General features: G+C 38.3%; 1 protein-coding gene across 4 annotated transcripts in view; it reads left to right on the forward strand.

The window, feature by feature from the left end:
* Positions 1 to 23,439, forward strand: part of LOC122568153 (semaphorin-2A) — a 558,514-nt gene that overhangs the window by 465,982 nt on the left and 69,093 nt on the right. For all 4 annotated transcript variants that reach the window (XM_043727557.1, XM_043727556.1, XM_043727558.1 and 1 more), the window contains one exon: positions 19,272 to 19,359. In XM_043727557.1, the coding sequence (XP_043583492.1) occupies positions 19,272 to 19,359 (88 nt within the window). The remainder of the gene's footprint in view (positions 1 to 19,271; positions 19,360 to 23,439) is intronic.

A 23,439-nucleotide genomic window follows, 5' to 3' on the forward strand; every position in this document is an offset into this window, starting at 1 on the left:
TACCATTAGAGGTCCACTCTTCGCCATTATTATCGTTGTGGATTTAAATGCATCCACTTTACACGGTTTCATTGCGATAAAATCTTAAGTTCTCCTTTATCCCTTCACATGGATTTCCTCAGAGAGATTTTTCCAAGTACCTTTTTGTTTTCGAAATCGTGTGGTCCTATCTTTGTGACGAGGAACAGTCGTATGACCGATCGAAATAGGTACGAACGCCTAGCTGATGGTTATCGTTCAAAGTATTATTCATAGCTTCCTTGCATTTTTGTTTCAGCGACTTAGTCGCTCACTTTGTCTCCAAGAATTAGGGTCATTCTACGTACCATTTCTTCCACGTGCAAAAATCCTTCTGCGAATTTATCTTTCAACTTTCTTTACATTTCATACAACAGCGAAGTTTTTTTTATTAATATACAGGTGTTTTATAAATTGTGCAGCTAAGCTGTGAACGAGAAACGTATAACTGTAATAGGATCACTGTAATGAGATACAAGTGACATGATAATATTGACCAAATTGACTGTTGAAATAACTTCGTAATTCTGTGAAATACGTAATTACATTAAATATCCTGTAACTCTTATACACATTTTCAGATTTGTTTCAAACTTTACCAATACAATCGTAATAGTGGCTTCTCATCATGGTATTAATGAAGTTTCAAAATGTTTCGTGCAACATACGCTCGTGAAAGATTCCTAAACATGTTTGAATGCTTTCCTGAACAACCTTAGCTTACAATGCAATCAAGACTTTTTTCCCTCTGTTATTCGCGAGACTAACAAGATTATACGCCTCGAACGAAATCCTACTCGCGTCGTTTCGCTATTAAGACGAATTTTCCGTGGTTGACGAAAGCTGTTGGCGGAAATTTCATTTGTTGTTCGTAGATACCGCTAAATCTGTCCGTAGCCGAGCTAAAATCCAACGGCCGACTAATCCAACTCGATCGCGCTTAATCCAAACTCGCACGCTTCTCATTTCCGGCTGCCTGGAATTCTGGCGTGTCGCGATGCACGCGATTCATCGTTATGCTCCGTGGTTTTCCAAGAGGCAGCTAAGCCGAGTGGGCGCGATACGATTAACATACCAGAAGTTGCGTCGTTATTTGAATCAACCGTCTGAGTTGCACGACTGTTGAAACTCCGCGTGTACGGGACGCATGCATCAAGCAGCCGGTAATTTGGGTCATCGGGCTGACTGCCTTCTGGAAACATCCCTACGGAACGTGTGTATACGTGTGTGCCTTAGTTCCGTTAGTACTAACGTAATGTACATTCCCGATATCTTGCAGTCATAGACCTCCCGCGCGCGTTTCTTCGACGCGTATTTCAGTGAAATTGAATTTTCACCGCCTGACAGCCGATCGAAAACCCGGATCACGGTTGACGATTGCGCAGTTTCTGTGGCTTCTTGACGATTTAGAGCATTATTTGTAATCTTATCTGCGAATAATGTTCTTCTAGGTCGATATGAAAATAGGGTGGCTATACAAAATATTTATACATGATGTATTTATTTTAGTATCTTCGTATTTATTGATTAAACGTATAATTATACGGTACGTGGAAATGTCGTATCATTAGTCGTACCTGATAAAAAAGTTTTCTTTACAAAGGCTTTTTTCTGCTAAACGAGCAAGTTAATTTATAAAACAGTTGTGCACAACGAAGTACGATTGTCTTTTGAAAAAAAAATTGGCAGTAAACTTAACTTGCCTTTGTCTCGCCGTACCGTATTCTTATCTCGCCAATTAAATTCACTATAACCTTTGCACGCCAATTTACGAGATCTTTATTCTGTCTTCACTCGACTGTCCTAAACGTGCTCGCTTCAACTACGATTGTCCCTTCTCATCAGCGAAATACTCGACATTTGCAGAAAGGTTGTCTAAGAATGAGATACAAACGGCATTCCAGATTGAGCCACGCTAGACTCAACTTTCTACAAGACTCGGCGAAAATGTCATGAGCATCTTTACCAGTAGTTTGATGCCGGAGTTCTCCAAGAACGAGTACTTAACGCTTGCTTTAATTCTACATGCCTGACCTCGTTTTCGACACAGTGTTGCATTGTACCCCATAATCACCCTCGCTTATGCACACATCAGCCAATTATTGCAGTAGGGACTATCTCATTACCAATTAAACCCTTTTCAACTGGGCTGGAACGGGGCCCAATGAATTTTCCATCGAAATTTCAACGTATCGAGGCCTTGGAAATTATAATAGACACCGTTCCGGTGAGTTCATAGTTACTCGTGGGAAACTATCGAAGGCCGCGTGTTTACGGCACCGACAGTCATCTGATAGACGAAACTAACGTTTCTTCGCTGAGAAAGTTCGACGTACAATCTACAGACCGAACCTGATCTGAATCTTGTACGGCTACGTCATTAGATTAACGAATCCTTAATATAATTAGAGTTTCACAGGAACAAGTCGAAAGTAGAACAGAACGGGAGAGTGTTTCCTTTGTTAGATCAGCGTGCGACACGCGTTTCTCTTCCGTTCTTTGCTTCTTTTTGGTTCGATCCTGTCATAAGCTTGATGACTTAGGAAAAAAGGGAGAAAGCGAGTCGTGGTGTATTAATAAGAGAATTTTGTAGTTTCGATTGTTGATGCGTAGACAGAGTATGACTAACGAATAATTAGGAATTTATATGGAGATTATAGTAGTGATATGTTTCTTATATGAATCATACAGAAATCAAACTAATTCAATTCATTGAGAATAATTGCATGATTTTTGAAAAGCATGAATGATATATTTTGGTATCGTTAATTAAGAATTCTTGAAAAAGCGCATTTAATTCAATATGAGCTTCTATCATGAATGAGGACATTCTACAAGAATAAAACAAAGAATATATTTCAAGAGCGATATACCAGAGAGAATAGAGTTCCACAAGTCGTTATCTACATTCACCGACTTTTATAATAGCCTTTAAAAACATCTCCATTTCATCAACGTGGTTAGGTAGGTACACGTCATACAAAGACCATGAACTACATGCTACTTTAATGGAAAGTAGTAGATTACAGGTTCGAGTTGCAGGCGTTCAGCCTCGAACGAGGCGATACCCGCTCGCGAAAAAGGTGTTTGCCATTAATCTCTAAGCGTGACCCGGTGATGTAAGCCTATTACCTTGATTAAAATATCCAATAATCGAATTCGTCCAAGTACGATAACGACAGGGTAACCGAACGATAGAAAAACAAAAATGCAACAGAACGAGGAAGACAGAGAGAACGAGGGGATAGATTTGTAAGAGGAAGATAGGTTAACGCGGCAGGGTGGTAGGGGGTTGATTAATGAGAAGGGAGTGACGTGGCGGTACGCCGCGCACCAGCCACGCTTCGCCCCATTTCATCTTTTGCTTTCCCCTCCGTTTCGGTTTCGTCCTCTCGTATCTCCCTCTTTCCACCCTGCCAGCTTGTTTTCTCCCTCCTTTCACTTTTCCTCTCTTTCCTTTTGTTTTATTCCGCGTCCTATCTCGAAAGGTTTCCGTCTTTTTTCGCTTAACTTCGTGACTCCTTTGTTCAGGGTGGCCCACTCGCCGCCTGCTTCGTGGCGCCTTGTCTGCGTGTAGTTTTTTCTCCTAAGAAGTTTTCTGAGTGTCTAATGTTCATTAGGAAGTATCGATTTGGTGGTAGTTTTATATTCTCATGTTGCAGTTGTGCGTTATCATTGACGGATACGAAGGCCATGGGTGAAAATCGTGATAAGTCTCGTCTCTATATTTACAGTATATTTAAATATCCACGTGCATATATTTTCCGTATTGACAAAAGACATCGTCTTGCGTACAAGAAATGCTTTCACTTTCTTAGAGCAAAAGGGGCAAACAAAAATGTGAAACATCAGTCTAATTTTGAACATATAAAAATTTAGTTTGTTCATCACGTAGCAAAGTAAAAAAAGAAAGGTGGGAAAGTTGGAGAACGAAGGTGCAACGATGTTTTGTTCTAAATATCTAGCAATAAAGACGCCGGGAAAAATGGACCAGAGCTGTGCACTTAGCGGTTCTTTTTTTCCTACGTGTTATGAAACAATGGGCTAGCAAATAATAGCACAGCGGTAAGCCGCCATCAAAAGCCAAACACGGAATCGCCTCACCATGTCGACCCTTTCGAACCATAGCCTGCTGCACTGAGTAAAAATGAACCCAGTGACCTCGTATTTTTTAACCAGGTAACGCGTGTCGGTAACAGCCCACATTGTTTAAAGGTAACTTCGAGACGCCGTAATTCCATTCAATGCTACGATTGAAGCGTCGTTATTAGGGTCAACGAGAAACCTGTCATCATAGGAAAAATTATATAGCCGGCAAAACTAATAACGACGGTTTTTCAACTGTTGAACGTTTCGTTCCCTCTTTTTTCGAACCGTTTCTTTCATCCGTCTTTTGCTTCTTCTAACAGCGCAAATTTACGCTCTTTCGTGTTCCAAGTCGTAGAATCGGCGTGGCGCCAACTATAGCCACTTTCCCAGATAGGTAAACGACTCGAAAGTCAACGTGTCATTATCGATACGCCTCCGTCCACGCGATTTTCGTAAGACTTGTTTCTCATTTTCACCCCTGTTCCCATTTCACGAGATCGTTCACGTGCACGATTGCACGTCCTCCTTTCAACGCTCGCCCTTCCAGTCTTTTACGCGACCGAAGGATACTTCGGAGGCTACTCTTATCTTGATTTATTCCAGCAAGGTGTGATCCCTAGGGAAGACCTCCCTATTTATTTAAAAGACTATCTCGTAGGTCAACTTGGCCCGGAGAACCCTTAAAAGTAATCGCCAGATCTTTCAATTTCGTTAAATGGCAATGTAGTCTGCACGTTTTACTAAATTTGTTTATTTGTAGATAAAATTCACGAGTGAGTAACATAATAAAGTTATTATAAAGGAACGGTGTTGAAATTTAATATGTTGTTAACCAATTCCACATCCATTCGTTTTTGATATTCAATATGTGTTCTTGGCTTTCTTGAATATATTTTCTTGAATATTGAAAAAAATACTAGTACTAACGCAAATTAACGTAACAGCTAAGCTAAGCTTACTCGTTTCTCAAACAAAACATCATGGATTTATTATTTATTTTCGAAAGTCTTGGGTCCTTGAATTCCTTCTTCAATTGTTATATTAAAATGCCGATTTTTAGCTACCAAGCGATATAAAAGTCAGGAACCGAACAAAAATGGACTTGTCATGTTCTTCCCGTATGGCCGTCGAACGTCATTTTAGTCAAATTTGAACTTTCAACTGCGAATGTTACGCTGCTTCTACGTTAGGTGGAATTAAACTCTATTTCTCTGTAAGTGCAAGACGTGAGCACTATCTGCTTCTGCATTAATGCTTCTACATTAATTACCGAGAAAATTGCAAACTCCTCAAAGCGAAAAGTAATAAAATTGTTTCAACAAACTTCGAATAGGATCGATATTTCGCCACTCGATCCGAACGCCGCCATCGTTTCAAGTGCCCCAGACATTCGTAATCAAATAACTTTCCCTCTCATTAGAGACACTCGAACGGTCCCAAACGAGGCAGCCTTGCATTCAGTGCACTCTGCGTTTCTGGGGGAGCGCTTTGTATATCGTCTTTCTCTCGCTATTCTTTCCCTGCTGGCGAAAATGTACCGGTATAAGTCATCAATTAAAACTTTTCAGCGTCTATCAACGAACGTAATTCCGCGATGGTGGTACATACCTGAATCAAAAAAGTCCCTTCGGCATCATAGTTTGGGGGCCAGGGAACATTTTACCCTATAATTTCAACAAATTTAGTTCATTAATTTTATTCTTATTCTGATGCTTAAGATTACTAAAAGTAGAACGGAAATCTGTGTACTGTCATTTTATCACTTTTTATTTAATAGATTATAAATTTAAAAAATCTGTTTTCCTGACATCTTTCTGACTTTTTCTTCTGATTTTTAAGCGTAAAAAAATGGCTAAGTTATCGTAGGCTCTGCTAAGTTTCAAAATATTTACTTCTATACATACAACATACCCAACTATTTTTCAACTTAACACAGTAGGATACAGCTGAGTTCAATTTTCCGGCAAATCCTTGGCTTAAAAATAAGCATGAAACTAATGATCCAAGTTTACTGATACGCCACACAAAGAGTGTCCACTTGCTGCCGGGATATCGCTAGATTCCCTGCGAGCACTTGAAACTTCGATACACCTCCTGGTTGAGTCGTCGTGTGTTTGAGAAGAGTGTATTGTCATGTCGAGGTCGGCCCATCCGTAATCAGCGCGCACGAGTTGGAAACATGTCAATTCCGTGAGGAGGCGTGAACTAGAGATGTCGAGGGTGTACGCATTCACATCTGGCCATAGAACCTACCCTCGATCGTCAACTCTTGATGGACACCGAGGAAGAAGAGAGCGTTTCAGACCGGATAAAGGCTTCTAGAAACGCGTCAGCAGGGTCAGATCCCACGAGCCGAACTATCTCCGATCAAAAAGTGATCCGATGTTCCATTTAAATCGGCTTATATAGCGAATGCGTTTCTGAGATTGTTCATTATTTGGACAACTTGTTTCATATACTGAGTATGTGAGATTTTTTTCCGTGGGGTATACGTGGAGTGGTATGTTGAAAGTTGTTGAAGGTTTGATGACGTTGTATGTTGAACAGGGTAATAAGGGAAATTGATCGTTGGATTATTTTGGCCAGTGAATTGATTGATGGGGCTGATGGAAGTATGTGCATATATGGCGCATTTAATGCAACGTTTATGTAGGTACAATTAGGGCAGGATGTATGAACAGGTTTTAACAGAAGGTTTGATTTAGGATTTCTGGGATAGTTGTGATTTTCATGGCTCTTTTAAAACGTAGTATATCTTTAAACGCTTGCTTTGAGTTTTAGTTTGATTGCTTCGGGTTTTAAACTTAACTAGATCCATTAGTGGTAATGCAGTAAATCTTTACTCATAATTCTAAACTTTATTTCCACGGAACGTGGAATATTTCACAAACAATTTACTACTGGAGTATATAAATTACAGATTTGTTCTCTTCATTAAACTTCCAAACCTCTAACTATACTAAAGCAATACAAGTTTCTATACAAATTAATCTTAGGTTCACAAAAAAATATTTCTTTCGTAACTCGAAATTTACGTAATAATACGCAATTTATCACTTGAATTACAATTGAAATTCGAATAATTAAGTTGGAAGTGAATTCGATCAAGATCAGGCGTGAAGCTGCAAGGGAAAATCCACGTTTTCTCGAAGAAACTTTCAATCGACGCCTTCGAAACGGTCGGCGGAATAATTTACACCGATACGATCTCGAACACACGTTGCAGAAGGAAGTGTCGCAGTGCTGTGAACGTTTTGCGAACTGAAACGCGAACGATCGAGATAACCGGAAGGCCCGAAGTTCCCTGTCCCCTTATCTTTTATCGTTCGTTTGCGATCCACTCGATTTCAGTTAATTTGAACTTCTCGCAAACTATCGCGACTCGTCTACCCTCGCCTATCATTTTCACAGAATAATGCAAGTAAAAGTGAGGAAAATACGAAAGTCGCGCGAGCTCTAGTCTAAAGTAAATTATAAATTGTAAAAGAGAGAGAGAGAGAGAGGACAGGCGTTAAGTAAACAATTTTACAAAGTAACTTCGAAGAAAGCTATACACTGTATCCTTGCTCCGAAAGCGATTCAGAAACGTTAATTTTTATTCAAATGTAAAAAATTGTCCTTGAACACAATATCACGATATTCTGCTACTTTATATGTCAAGATGAATAATGTTCTTGAAATTGGATCAAGCATCGTTTTATTATTTTCAATTTACGATCATATAAACTGTTAATGATTATTTTGCAAAGATAGTTTACAATGAAATTAGATCACTTCTGGAGGAAAGTTTGCTAAATTTATTAGTACTATTTATGAATAGTATTATAACTGTATGAGACGATAAGGAACGAAAATTTTATCTTCGCTAAAAATACTGAAAGGATTGTTAATTAGCTAATGGAATAAATATTATATTCCATTTACTATATTGTTTTTAGAATGTTTACTGTCAAATACAAAAATGTACGATGGTCTGTATGAAAGAAAAATCGAACGACATCCATTCATGCATCGTGTGTACCACAAGCTCGAATGAAACTCAAGTTTCATACACAGTTTCCTTGTTTTTCATGGATTTTTAAACAAACTATGTTATTTCAAATGCATATCGTGTTCTGAGCTCTGTTTTTTGATCTCGAAAATTCAGAATGTTATTCTTATATACGGTTGAATGGGTGTTTTTACATTGACCTGTGTGAGATGTGTGACATCAGACAGACACCTTGCTGAACTCGGGGGATTAAAATAATAATAACGTTGGAAATTGGACACGGTGGTGGCTGTACCCTCGTAATCTTCCGTGGCCATATGCCGGTGCCGGCTGGAACGAAGCCAGGCGAACGTGAAAAAAAAGGAGAACGATCGCATACCTAATCTGACATTGTGAGAGCGGGTTAGGGCGCCTAACTTTATTCAATCGCGGCTACCTTTCGTTATGGTCTCGCATTTCGAAGGAAGATGAATGCGAAGGGTCACGGAATAGGGTCATTCTAGGCGCACGTGTCGCGAAATCCGCTTTCTCCATGATAAGATGACGCTGATAAAGTCACTATCGAGTGAATCCCATAGCATACGCCATGCGTACTATCGTCTACCGTATTAGCATAGCTTTAGATTTATTTTCAATTATAGTCTTTTTTTTTTAAATGGAAGACAGCGATGAGAGTTATGAATGTGATGGATTTGTTTTTTAAATATGGATAAATGAAGGTTCTGATGGGAATAATACAGTAATATTATACTTGCGTATTAATTAAAGAAAATAATGGCACGCGTTTGGTTTGTACAAACAATTGTAACTAAAGGCAAGAACTTATTTGATATGTATCATTATTTTCTTAATAGTATATAATATTAAGATGATCCATTATAATTGTCTACGCACTAGTCTGCTATATTATTCCTTATTTAGAAACATATTTCAAATAGAATTTATCTTATTTCAAGGAAATAATTTTACGATAGACATTAGTCTTAGCTGGGTAGAAAATAGAACTGTAAACTTTCGTTTAGTTAGATGTGTAGCTTACTTCAAGTAGAGTTTATTCACCTGTCTTACATTTCCTGATACTATTCGCTTGTGATAAATAGATTTACTTTCCGAGATATTAAATACCAGTTTATATACTTAAATGATAAAATTCAGAGATAATCCGAGGAATGGAGTTGGTCAACTTGGCTTCCAAGAAACTCAAATAGCACGCCATATCATCGTAGCGTAAATTCAGCGAAAGTATCGATCGCATAGGTGAAACTATTCAATTGCAAGTCGAATTCCGCGCGTCGAAAAGCCGAACGAGAGAAATTTCCGTCGCTACTGATCTTACTGCACGTGGCACGCGATCCGTCTGCGTGCCGATAAGGCGTCGCACGTATAAACATGTAAAACTAGACAGAGGATAGAACGACGCGTGCACATGTATGCGACAACTCGGCGACAAGGGAGGCCAGCGTTCACATCGTCATTCGCGTTCCCTGGGAGCTTAACGGGGATCTACCGAGCTTGCGTGAAAGCCTCGATGACGTCCGGGTGAATCGGTTGTTTGCGCTTCTACGTGCGCCCACTTTCAAGGGAGCATTAGTTTCAATTTTTCTCCGCGAGATTTCCGGAGAGGCAACGTAATAAAGCGGAACAACACTGAAATAATAATTTATCGTCGCTCGAGCATAACTTGCGTTTCGACGGTTACACGATAAAAGGATGATTTTTTGGTATGTCTGTGGAGATATGAAAATAGGAATGAAATTGTAGCGAGAAATATTATAGTTTTGTTTAATGTTCTTGGCATCGGAGATTTGAAGTTATCGATGAAGATACTAAAGCGATTTTTGTAACGATGGAAATGACTGTGAAAGAGTGTCGGATGTTTTAGATATTCTAGAGAAATTGATTGAAGAAATAATTGGCTGTAATTGCAGATAATGAGCTCGTTCCACTGGAATTAGAATCATCGATCAGCTATAAAAATGCCAGCTAAATTGTACAAACATTCTGCAATAAATTCGCATTACTTTGCAATAATATAGGTTAATTATGGTTCAACAATCGATCGAATTGATTTTCCACGCTTTCAAGAAATAAATCGCCCTCTATTGCCTTCCGCTTGCTGAGGTTATTAGCAGAAGTATCGCCCCCGCGATTTTAATATCACCACGAACCATAGTTCGAGGTCGCGTTAGCGGGGATACGAATCGATTTATTAAATTCGAAGCACTTTCTAGGGAACGTTTATTCCGATACGGTTCGTGGAGAAATGAGGCGTTTGAAAACGTCGTTTAGAGATGGAGGAATGAAACTTATGAAAATTTTCGGCCTTTCGTTCACATAACCCTGATGTTGCATTCCGTCGAATTCAATTTGGTGTACGATATTGTTCCATGTATTATAATTCCACGTTCCGTTTTTGCAATGTGTATATCATTTGATATCGTATTTTTATATAAATCATGTTATTCACGCAAATGGTGCGAGTAGATGATTCGAAGCCGAAGTAGTAAAAACAGAATTTGTCAGACAGTTTTCTGGAGTATTTCCTTGAACATGGCGAGAAATACATCGTTACATTGTCATTAATAACTACTTTTATCTATATGTTTTTTTATATCTTCCGTATAAAGTTTGCTTGTAACACAACATCCGTACGGTACATTAAAAAAAATATTTATAAAACCACTGAAAACATACAGAATTTGTCAGACAGTTTTCTGGAGTATTTCCTTGAACATGACGAGAAATACATCGTTACATTGTTATTAATAACTATTTTTATTTATATGTTTTTTTTATATCTTCCGTATAAAGTTTACTTGTAACACAACATCCGCATGGTACATTAAAAAAAATATTTATAAAACCACTGAAAACATACAGAATTTGTCAGACAGTTTTCTGGAGTATTTCCTTGAACATGGCGAGAAATACATCGTTACATTGTTATTAATAACTATTTTTATTTATATGTTTTTTTTATATCTTCCGTATAAAGTTTACTTGTAACACAACATCCGCACGGTACATTAAAAAAAATATTTATAAAACCACTGAAAACATACAGAATTTGTCAGACAGTTTTCTGGAGTATTTCCTTGAACATGGCGAGAAATACATCGTTACATTGCCATTAATAACTACTTTTATCTATATGTTTTTTTATATCTTCCGTATAAAGTTTACTTGTAACACAACATCCGCACGGTGCATTAAAAAAAATATTTAGAAAATCACTGAAAAAGTACAAACAACAGAAACATATAATTTCACCAGGGCAGATTCAATCTCGTTTTTATCACCCGAAATGAAAGCATCCTGAAAACCGTTTCGACCACCAGAATGCAGGCGTGTCGCGCGCAGCGTCAGATTTTGCAGAGCGAAAATTTACAGCCGCGTAAGGAAGAACGTGACCCAGATTCATCTTGCGAATCCGTGGTAACTTCGTTTCGAACGCATGATCGCGTTTCACTCTGTTAACGATATCGATATCCGGCTGTTTCCGCGGCGTTCAGTTTTCCGCGGAATCCACGGAAGATCAATGTATACGCAAGGGGTTCAACCGAAAGTAGATCAAGCGTTTTTCAACGATCTTTAAACAGTTGTGTTCAGAATAGCGTAACAAATGCATGAAATTTCCGTCTCGTTAGCAATACTTGCTTTCGGACCGTTTATTTCTGCACTTTGCAACGATTTTAAATGTTCTTGCTTTTATTTTTCATTTGTATTATTAACTCCTTGCCTTACGGTATTGAATCGTATATTCGTGATTGAGGTATGGTTCCGATTAACATTAGAACTACCAATAGTTAACACGAAGCTATTTCTACTAAAACCAGTCAAAATGATTGGTCTTTAAAAAATACGTAATAATAGAATATTTTTATATTTATTGATTTATTACTTTCTTACAGAAGCAATTCCATGTTATGTAGTACATTTTTGGTATTAATAATCCATCTGGGACTATCATCTCTAAACGAGGATTGACACGTTTATAAAATTGTAGAACCAGTTGTTTTGACTGCTGTGGTATTTCTAGTGTTAGCATCTACCGGTCTAGCGATCGATCCGGAATTTTCCTGATAACTGATATCATCATATTGAATGATACGCAGTAAAAATTTTAAAAACGTGTGGGAAGTTGTACAAAACGAGGAAACTGGTTAATTGGGGTTCGATAAACAGATTGCAGGACCCTTTTGCACTTTGACAAATACCAGTCATTTCGACTGGTATTGATATAAGTAACCTTCGTACAAAAAAGCAAAATAAAACTCGTTATATTATTCTTTTAATTATCGTTGCGAAAGTCATTATATCATTGCAAAAAAAAAATATAACATAAAGTAGGAATTTTAAAATAAAATTGTAAAACCAGTCAATTTGACTGGTGTGGTGGTTCTAGCGTTAAATAAAAGGAAAGTTTAGTTTGTACTCTAATTTTTAATTCTTCTCCCATTGGTACGGATTGCGAATTATTTATCTAGCTACATTTCCTTAGTCGGAGTCATTTTTCATCTGATTGTGTTCTTCTAACCATTAAACAATTTTACAAGTTTGGAATATTTTTAATATACGTGATTTCTCGTTTCAATTTTACGCTACAAAACATTGAATGTCTTTCTATTCGATCTTTCTGAAACAAAAGCAAAATTGACATATAGAAATTGCAAAGCAGCAGAGTTCAATACAAATTACGTATTGTATTGAATACTTCCGAATTGCATCCGACATAGTATTATTGCGATGAATATCTGATTTAAGTATTTACCAAAGCAATCGTAAGACATGGTTTTAATTATAACAGTTGTCTGATCATCAAGATAATTTACAGAGAGACAAACAATCTGAAATTTAACTGGATAATTTGTACTTCCAAATTGTTGAAAATCGAACGAGGTCGGCATGGAATTCCAGGGTTTTCTCATTTGCAAAGCGACGAGCAAAGACACTAAAATCGTTCGAATTGGAAGCGCGGCCAAGGCTCGTGTAATTAAAGCAGAAAGTACTTGAATCCCTGTGCAATAACAAGTAATGACCAGCCTCTGTTCATAAACTGTGCACGCGTGCAACAGGATGGTACGCTCGTTTTCGACATGTCGAGTATCCGTGTGCGAGTGAACCAAGGGAAAAGTAAAATATGCGCGTGAATTCAGTTCATCCGACGAGTTCCCTGGGCGATCACGGTCTCTCGTGAGGATCGAGTTCTTTGAAATTGGAGTGAGACGGCGGAAAAAGCTTCGTCCGTGCCTCTCGCGAGTATTGATTGTTCATACTTGGATTTTCTGTGTTCCGTCGGACAGTCAGTCCGCTTCGAGAACAAAGTTTCGAAAGAAATTGAAGCAGGCGAGATCCCAATTTTCCTTCGTCCCCATTTAAAATCGCACCCGTGAATTCTTCCCTCTTTTTTCTTTCTCTTTTTTTTTTTTTTTTTTTTGTATCGTTAGCGTTGGAAAAAGGGACGATCGACGAAACAATTTTTTTTCACGGTCCGAGTGACTTTAATAGTTCCGATCTTTCTGACGCGTGAAATCATTCGACTATGAATGCTCTCATATTGGGTTCTTTCGCTTTTTCCTCTTTTTTCTTTAATCGACCGTGCGGGTTAAATTTTTACTCGACCGGATTTTTTCGATATCATTTCGAATTTTTCCTGGAATTATCGAATCCATCATTGAAAAATTTATACGTTTTAATATGATGGAGATATTTGCATTACTTTGGCAAAATTTTAACAATTTTGCCTGTCGGTTATCGAAGACTGAGCATTCTAAAGAAATGGTCGTTTAACTTGTGTCATATTCGTAACCGCTTAAGTTATAACTTCGTGCAAGCGACAGTGAGTCGTGATACGATGTTAGCTTTTGATTACCGAAATAAAAAAAGATACGTACGTGATGTTTAGAAGTGCATAGATAATTTAACAATGAAAGGTTTCACTGCCATGTGGTCATAGGCTGTTCTACATATCATGTCCATAGCGTAAGTGAATAAATCTTGAAAGAGAATCGGTCCAACATCATCCTTCATCAAAATCATATAAAAGAACTACCACCTCTACCTGTCTCTAATAAAAAAATAACCACTGGAACACCATCGAACAATTCCTTTAACATCTCTAATGCACTAATCTGTCTCCGCTCCAAATCTGCTAATGTTAATGACACGCATTGTCAACATCTGGTTGACTAATGGAGAGGAGTGTTCACACTTTGACGTGCTCGTCAAGGTAATCAAACGAGACCTACATTTTGAAAATACATGGCTGCCGGTACTCTAACTTGCAATCTGTCTTTCATGGCACACACAAGTTAGTGATCCATTAGACAATTCGTTAGAAGCCTAAGCATCTATCATCAATCGTCTGGTGAACGCGCGTACGTAACTTTGCAGCGAAAGGTCTGGCCGCCTTTGACGAGTCGAGTAATGATAAAAAATTACATGAGCGGACAGTTCGGGGTCGAAGGGAAGATAGAGTGGCCGCGTTTTAACGATAGCATCTCGTTTGTCGTGGTTAACGGAGTCGAGCAGGCTTTTCTTTCGTATCGAGTCCAGCGAACGCGATTGCGAGGACTCGCGAGGGCCGACGATGGCAGACGAAAAACAGAAGGGAAGGGAAAACGAAGCGACATCGACTAGGTTAATTGAGAAATACCGCTTAAGCGAATTAACCCACTGCCGGAACCACCGAATTCAAATGGATAGTTTCCGGTCCCGGGCTCGTTTAGCGTTATCTCTCTGCGTTAACAACCCCAGAGGAACGATCTTATCGTCCCGCGATACCTAAAGGCTCTTTTTCGACCACTCGAAGGCAATTTACAGTAAATAATCGCGTCTACGGTGTTTTTAATGGCACACAAGTGTGTAATAAATGGTCTTTGGAAGTCGTTAGTTTTGTTTAAACGAAAGCAGCCTATTGTCAGAGTCTTAAAATTAATATAATTCACTTTCCTCATTGGCTTTATCTCGCGGTTAATCAGATCATTCCTCGACTAAAAATTTCTATGATTAGAAAGTTAAAAATTAATCTATTCATTTGAAATAATATTTATTTTTCTATATTATTGCGATATATTTTATATTTTTATTTTGATTTGTTGGGTTATTATTTGAAAGATGTTTATACTTATAACGGACGGTAAAATTATTAAAGCTTCGAATTTGGGTTCTAATTGCACGATTATACAGAATTTGATGAATTATATATTGCTGTTCTAAACGATCGTGGCAATTTTGGCAAGCAAAGGTTCTTGCAAATATTTGGTAATTAGTGATCTACGTTCGGCGCTTAGTGTATTATTTTCTCGATAAATACGCAAACAGCGAAACGCTGGTACGATGCTCCGTTACAGAGATTATTAGTAATTATTTGAACGAGCAGTTTGCAGCTAATATCGAGTCGTATTTCCTGTTAATACTTTCGATTCATCGATCGACAGTCGTAAATTATACGAGGAGTCTCCGCAAAAATTTCCAATAATTTCTTATACAAAATTATTCGTTTGTATAGTTATTAGTATATAGATAATGGAAATCAGGGAAATTAACAACCTTAGCATCAAATGAACATGAATGCTATCAAATAGGACGAACAAAATTCGAATCATGCTATCTCTTTATTCAAGCCGCGCGTAAAATTAAGTCCTCCACATTCATTGTTCGCGAAAACATTTTTCCTGTTCAACTGAATGCAGAGAACTTAAATAAATTTCTTTCCAAGATCCACTACGATTAGCATTGATAATTTTTCTGCACCCCGGAATTAATTTACGCTCGAATCTACGAATCACCAAAGTGGTGAAAATAATCAATTCCTAATAATTTTCACAGAAATCTTTCAGGTTAGTTTTCACTCACAAGCTATTGATCTTTGAATGACTTTTTATAAAATATATATAAGCAATTTTAACGTTAATGAAAACATAATGAAAAACAAACCACGTATTCTTATATTCCCAAAATATGTCTTTCAAATCTTCGTACGATCAAAACTACGAGATGCCTGGTTTATAAATAAGCAAGGGTTAATTTCAACGCTGATGTACGATCGAACCAGTACCCTCAAGAACTCTGGAACTCACAGCGACACGAACAATCTTGTAGCAGTGGTCGAGGTTCGATAAAGTTGGCGAAAGTTGGCTGACCTCAGCGACTACCGCGAAGATCACCGAGGAAGAAAACGATTTTACGTCTGGTCGAAAATAGAAGCGTTCGGACGAATGTGGAGAACGATGCAGTTATATCAACTGACCGAACGAGCGGCAGGTGCAGGCATCATCTTCTATGCACGCGATGCGATACGATTTTATTACGGCAATAAAATCGGAATAATGCGCGCGACGAACGCACTGCTGGCCCTCGCTGACGAGCCGGGAAAACGAACCGTCGTATTTGCGAGGGAATATAAATTTTCAGTCTTCCCTGGGGGGGACAATACGGCCCTGGACCGCCGCGGTTTATCCGCGCCGATGTAACGAACTGCACGCCGATGTTGCGCTTCGGAAGGTACACTGCAAAAACTTTTCAGCGGATCCAGCTTTTCCGAATTTTATTGACACCGAGTGTTTTGATGGTCTAAGTGTATTTTCTGCGTGTTAGCTTTAGTGCGTTCAGGATTTATAGCGGGCGCGATATATATAGAAATGCCTGTGTTTCTATTGTGATCGATAATTGATAACAGATTTCAAGTTAGAATGATTAAAATGGATGGAATAATTAGTTCGATGAATCGAACATCAGTTCAGTCTGATATTTTATAAAACAGGTTTACCCCTCGTGTTTCCAAGATTTCATTGATTTTTTAGTGAACACAGTTATGCCAATTCAAACGAACTAGCTAATAATAATAAGTAATAATTTGATGAATTTTTGCAATTGTATTTTCAGGGATTTTTTGTACTTGTGGATGACGCGAAAATCTCTTTATGGTAACACTAATCTTCCTTTTTGTATCGAAGTGTATATCGAAACCTACTTCGTCTAATTATTAATTGTTCTTAAATGTAGAAAATCTCTTGTACAGAGAAGCAATTAAAGAATTGAGAGAACATGAAAGTTACATGTTTGGGGAAGGATAAAACTACATCAATAATATCTTGAAAAATCTCGAACTATCTGCTTGAAGAGTTCAATCTTGGCCATTCACGATTGGAACTCACGTTATAATGCACGATTAAAAAGCTCGATGAGCCGAGTAGATATACGTAACGATCTATTACACTCGTACAAAAGTACTATTGTTACCGGATCCACCAATGAACATCAATTCGAGTTAGCCTCGTATTAAGCTCGACCGCATCGCTACGCCACTTGGTCGGGAGATAAAGGACGAGAGATCAGGTTTTTGCATTCATTCATGGGCTCGCGGGCAAAGAACTCGTGAAGGGAACGAGAGTCAGCTAGAATCGTTCGGTGCCGGTGTAAACATGAGAAAGATAGAGAGAAAAAAGAGAGTCTCGTGTGTCTGTGCAGCGACGCCACACTTGGACCCCTTTCATTCGACGTCAGCCCCTTCTGATACCGCATAAAATATAGTATTGTTCGCGCTCTGTTAGTCTAGAGTGGAGAACGAGTATATTTAGGAAAGGGCGGCTTTCTTTCATATGTTAAGCAGATCAGTGTCGGCCGGCGAGATAGAGGGTGAAAAGGGTGTTTGTGAAAGGTGTGGGGGATGGTGGCGAAGAGTATAGCGAGAGGATGGCACGAACGTCCCTTACGACTTTTACCCAAGAGAACTGTGCAGGAGCGCGCGCTCCTAAATGATTGCTGGCTTGACTTAATGTTGTGAAAAATAGCCGCGCACTCCCGCGCATCTTACGGATATTTTTCTTTATAAAAAGGCGAAAGCAAAGTGATGAATCCAATTTTTTAGCATGGTATAATTCGAAGTTTCCCCGCTCAGCGTGACTCGTAGCTGCGATTTCGACGATTTATATTCGTCGCGTATGCTATACGCCTCTTTCGCGATCGCTAGATCGTGAAACTTCTTTCGTTTACGAGTTATTCCTCGAGCGTATCAAAGAGGGATAAATTCGTTTGCCGCTACGTTTTAAGATTCGAGATTAATTCAATACTTTGGTTAAGCACGTTCTAAAAGCCGGTTATATTTCAGGTCGTACGATTTTTCTTTGTCAATGGTACAGTGAAATTTTTATCGCGCGATGCTTCCTTGCGCGTGCACGAACCGTACGCTCGTGAATTAATGCTGTCTCGACTTTACGATCAAAGAATATCGGAACCAAGTGTCTCGTAACATTATCTTTTGATGCAGGAAGAAACGAAGTCCTAGTGTAAACTAATACGATCTTCGCGTAATCTTAGTAACCTTAATCTCATTAAGAAACCGTGTAATATTAAATACTTGTAATATTTATGAAGTATGTAAAATTGCTTTAATCCAAGTGCTATGGTATCCCAATTTATTGAACTTCAGACTATAAAGTTCAAACCCTAAACCTTATAATTCTCAAAGTTCAGCACTTTAAAACCTCCAACCTCTATAATCCCAGAACCCTTAAAATCGATTTTACAGAGCTCAGATCCTAGACCTCTGTCAGACTCTAGAGCCTAGGATCCTCGAACCCTAGATTCTAGAATCTGAAAGCTCAAGGTTGCGTATATATAATCTTGCTTTGATTCCCCGGAGACTCGATTATGATCGTACTAAAGTAAATCCAAAATGTTCCGTCATATTACCGGTTCGGTAGCTCCACACTCACGCATAAGCTGCCATTCATCCTTAATGACCTTAATTGACGTTTTACTCGAGAACATTTGCACGGCCGAGTCCCCGTCTCCGCCAATTGAGGTCCATTTGCTGCTTCGATGTTCACGTCGCCCCCGTTCCGCAATAAAACCGCCACCCAGTCGATGAAACGAGAAATGTCACGTTGTTACGTGTCGTGTAATTCTAACGAGTTTTATGACGGTGATATAAGTCGCCTGTTGGCTTTGCTCGGCTTACTGCGAGATGCGAAATGAAAAGAGAGCAGCAGAAGATAGAGCAACGCGAGCGAGAGAACGAGGAGAACAAACGGCGAGCGTTATTATAAAAGTCATAATGAAAATCTAACGATCCGTCAGGCGAGGCGCGCAGCGGCCAGAGAAATGAATTTCCTCGAGGTCCACCCTTCGTTGCTCAGTGTTTAATCTCTTTGTTTACTTTTGCTTGCAGAACACGTGAGGGAATTCAGCTGCGGGATGCTGTATTACAGGACGTTGTACCTGGACAGTAAGAGGGACGCCCTATACGTCGGCGCTATGTAAGTACTGTTTCTTCCCTTCCGTACTAACCCGCAAACCGGTTCCGCGTTCATCGCTTTTTCTCACATAATAAAATGTCGTAGGATGAAAATCCTGTCTCGGTAAAAGTTGCGCTTCATTCGTCGTCAAAGCGCCAGAAGCGGGACCTCGCTGGATAAAATGGAAGGATGGAGGGCGGGTATACGTGTGTGTACGTGCCGCGAAACGGATTTTTATGATTCTCGTGATTAAAATTCTGCACGGAATGCGAGCGCAAGAGGGGATGGAAGCGTGACGATTGATTAAATTTCTCGGTGACGTCGAACATCGTATAATCCATGTTTTGAAATACTCTGTGTATTACAGCGACGCTGATACACGCCGGCTTTCGCCATGATAATTATCGTCGCGCTGATTGCACCGAATTGCTACCCCTCTCGCCGTCGTCCCCTATTTCCACACACCCCTTTCGACCTATCGGCCGTGCAACGTTCAACGACAGATCGTTTTTTATTCGAGGCCTTATATCGACGCGCGTGCGCACTGAATCGGCGTGCAATTTTGCTCGTTATTTATCACGCATTCGAGATTGAAATGAAAAGTAACGTTCCGTTCGATGGCGTAACTGGGTCACGCGTGAAATGTTTCGTGCGTTCGCCCTGTCTCGACCAAGCTTTCCGTACGTTGCGGAATGATTGACAGAGAGGGTTGGCGAACAGTTGGCTGGCTATTCCGCTTTAGATTATTTCCAGCGGAATCGTGAAGTTTGCTCGTTTAAGGTAGAAAAAAGTAAGCTGTTATTGGAGGTGATTAAAAATATCGTCAAGCGAGAAAAGTGTTGGAAACTGTACCTCATTCTGTTTTTATATTTTTCGTTTTAATAGCACAATAATCGAAATTTTTATTTTTCCTGTAGAAACGACATTCTTTGAGAGTTATTTCGAATGAATTTGATTGATAATAAATGTTTAATCAGTCGAGTTGAATTAAAAGCAATAAAATTATAATCAATCGAATAAATCCAACTAATCAACTGTGAAAAATTTCATAAATTTTATGGAATTGGACTTGCGATAACAATAACGATCAATCATATAAGAATACATATGTAGATTATATATTAATATTCATTTAATAAAAGGGAAATTGAGTATAATAATTTAGTTCTCGTCGAATCGATTGTTTAACTTTCTGTTTCGCTTCATCGTCATAACATATTCACGCAGGCTTCGCGTTCGTGCACTCCTTTTCGTAATCGGGCCCTTTTCTGCGGTATTTGCACGCACTCTTAGCTCGAGCACTGAAATATATACCCGCGTTTATGTACCGGGTCGTTCCTCTGTACACGAGGGGAATGACTAGGTTTCGTTTGCTAAACGTTTCAATTTGCAGAAAGGTAATTTACTGAGACCTTCGAGGCACGGCGGAAACTCTGGAACGAAAGACGAAAGAGCGGATTAAATTCCTTTGCTACTTTTTAAAGAACATTTCCGATTAATCTTGACATTCAAGTGAATGAAGAAATATCCTCAACGATTACATGTAATCGAGACGTAAAATTGTTTTTGTGGGCGATGGCTCTTAATTGACGAGATTTAATTCGGCGAAAATATACGCCTGGAATATTCATGTTAATATGTATAAATTTGTTGATTACTTTCACTAGATCGTATTACTGAAATAAATAGAGAGAGAGAGCAAGGCTTGAAATTTATGTAGTTAAAGCCTTTTCCACAAATTAGTTGCCTTTCTCGATTTTATAAATTAGTGGAGTTAATTATCTCTATCAAAAATTCTTCTATTCTTGGATATTTATATTAAGATGATATTTATAATAAAATAAAACACACCTATGTTTCTTTTAATAATATCAAATTCACTATCAGTTTTACTGTAAATTTGTTATAAATTATTATTTCCGAATATTCTTCGAATAGTAATGAGACCAAAATTACAAATATCTTCTTTGAATAAAGTAATAGAAAAGAAACAATAAATCGGTATAGCAATCTTAGTCGCGAGCCAAAATAGATTTCGTTGTAGCAAACAAAGCACGAATCTCTTGCGCCATCGTCGTATGGTGGTAATACAATATTCTAATGGGGGCTATCTTTTCTCCTTTAGAACGAAGGTCGTCGTTGAGGGAACGGAACAGGGGGTTGCTTCGTCTGGAATGGATAAAGAGATTTTGACAGGGAACACTGCATCATTACTATACGAGTATTATTTCTTGATTCGGTTCCAACCTTTTCTTTCCCCCGCGTTACTATCCTGCCGGCCATTCACTGGCGTTTTCCTTTGTGAGCCTCCCTTCTTAATTTGGTAAATGCCAGCAAAATGCTACACGGCTCTGGTAATGGAGAGGTCACCAGGGCAACGCGTCTCTGAAAGACATAGCCAGATACACTAACCAGAAGAACGTCTCCTATACGAGCCAAAAATAAGAAGTCGTGTAATATATTTATTGCGACAGAAAAATTATGTCGTGCTTTATGTTTTGGCAAATAGATGAAACTTCATGGTTGTTACATGTGAAGCAAAAAATCAAATTAATAGTAATGTGTTGTTTCTTGATGAAGTTAATATTTAATCAAGTCGATTGAAGCGAATTCTACCACTTTATTTTTTAATATAATTTAGAATTAAATGTAACGTATGTAATCTGTAACTGTTGCAAAGTTTGCAAAGAGTACTAAAAGATATAGCTCTAAGTAAGATCTTGTAAGGGTATCTTATAAGAGTAATGGATCAACGTGCAGGAAAAGTGTACTTTTTATTTGAATACCGTAAAGTGTATGCTTGTGTTATGATTTATTTATCTGGCTTACAATAGCTATAGCTAGCGAAGGGTGCATATCGAATAGAATAGATTAAGCAAGAAACTTTTGTATACTGTAAGAACATAATATTTCAAAAATCTTTTTATCATTTTACGATACACGTGCATTGTGCATAGTAGGTATACAAAAACTCTTTTATGTAAAAGTGAAGAAATATTAAAAAGCATTCGTTTTCATAGATTCGATTGTAAATAAAAATATGTTACACGTAGAAATATAATTACGATATATTCTCGTCATAGTATATTTTTAAGCATGTTTTTGATCTAGTAGAAATTTAATTTACACCTGCTATTATTTATAATGGTAAATGGGTGAAAATCTCATTAGGAATCGCTATCTTATGATTATTAGGGCCATTTTACCGGGGTCGTATTACATTTTGTTGGGATTACAAATACAAATCGTAATCGTTGTACTAGAACGGATCACAAGGCATTCGCGGGGACGATTTATTTTGCTGATATTTAACATATCTGTCGGTGTTTGTGTGGTCCATTTGCTAAATAGTCGGAATAATGAAGGTTTAATCCTGGCGATGCTCAATAAAGTAGCATTATGTAAATGTAATAGGTAATTCCGGAACAACTGATAGATATTGAATTTCAAAGCGCATCCACGAATAATCTATTAAATTTACTGTCTCGATAAATTCATTTTTACACAAACTGTATATGGGTGATTGTTCGATGTTGTTATGCAAAAATTAACATTAAAATTTATGTCGGCTGCGTTTATTTTCCATTTTCAATTTTATTCAGTATAACGTCCCGCGAATTATTATCATCTTTGGCAATGTTAATGAAATTGTGATTAAAAAGGATACATTTAAAATTGTTCTTAGACTTGCGCTCTGCATTCCATTTATGCATCGATTTGTATTATTCATTCGTTGTGCTAATTCCGTGATCTATTCCTTTCATTATTCCACAAAATTGTATACAAATTGAATATCTCCTTTCATTGTTTCTTATCCTCTTTTTCTAATTTTACTGTATACTAACTACACTTAGATAAAAAAAAAAAAAAACGTTGCAACATACTATTCAACATCGCTCAAAAATAAGCAATTTAGTGAAACAAATTAACATTCAAATTCTCGTCGACTTCAGAATCGAATAAAGCGAAAGCCCCAGTACAGTTCGCAAGATTTCCAAACGAACGTAACCTTATTACACGCGGCAGCGAACGCGTGACACGCGCGGGGCGCGAAATAATTTCAGTCAAAACGAGAGGGCCGAGGATGAGATTCTCTCAAAG

The sequence above is a fragment of the Bombus pyrosoma genome, linkage group LG6 (genome assembly GCF_014825855.1).
Source record: "Bombus pyrosoma isolate SC7728 linkage group LG6, ASM1482585v1, whole genome shotgun sequence".
In the NCBI taxonomy this organism is placed as follows: Eukaryota; Metazoa; Arthropoda; class Insecta; order Hymenoptera; family Apidae; genus Bombus; species Bombus pyrosoma.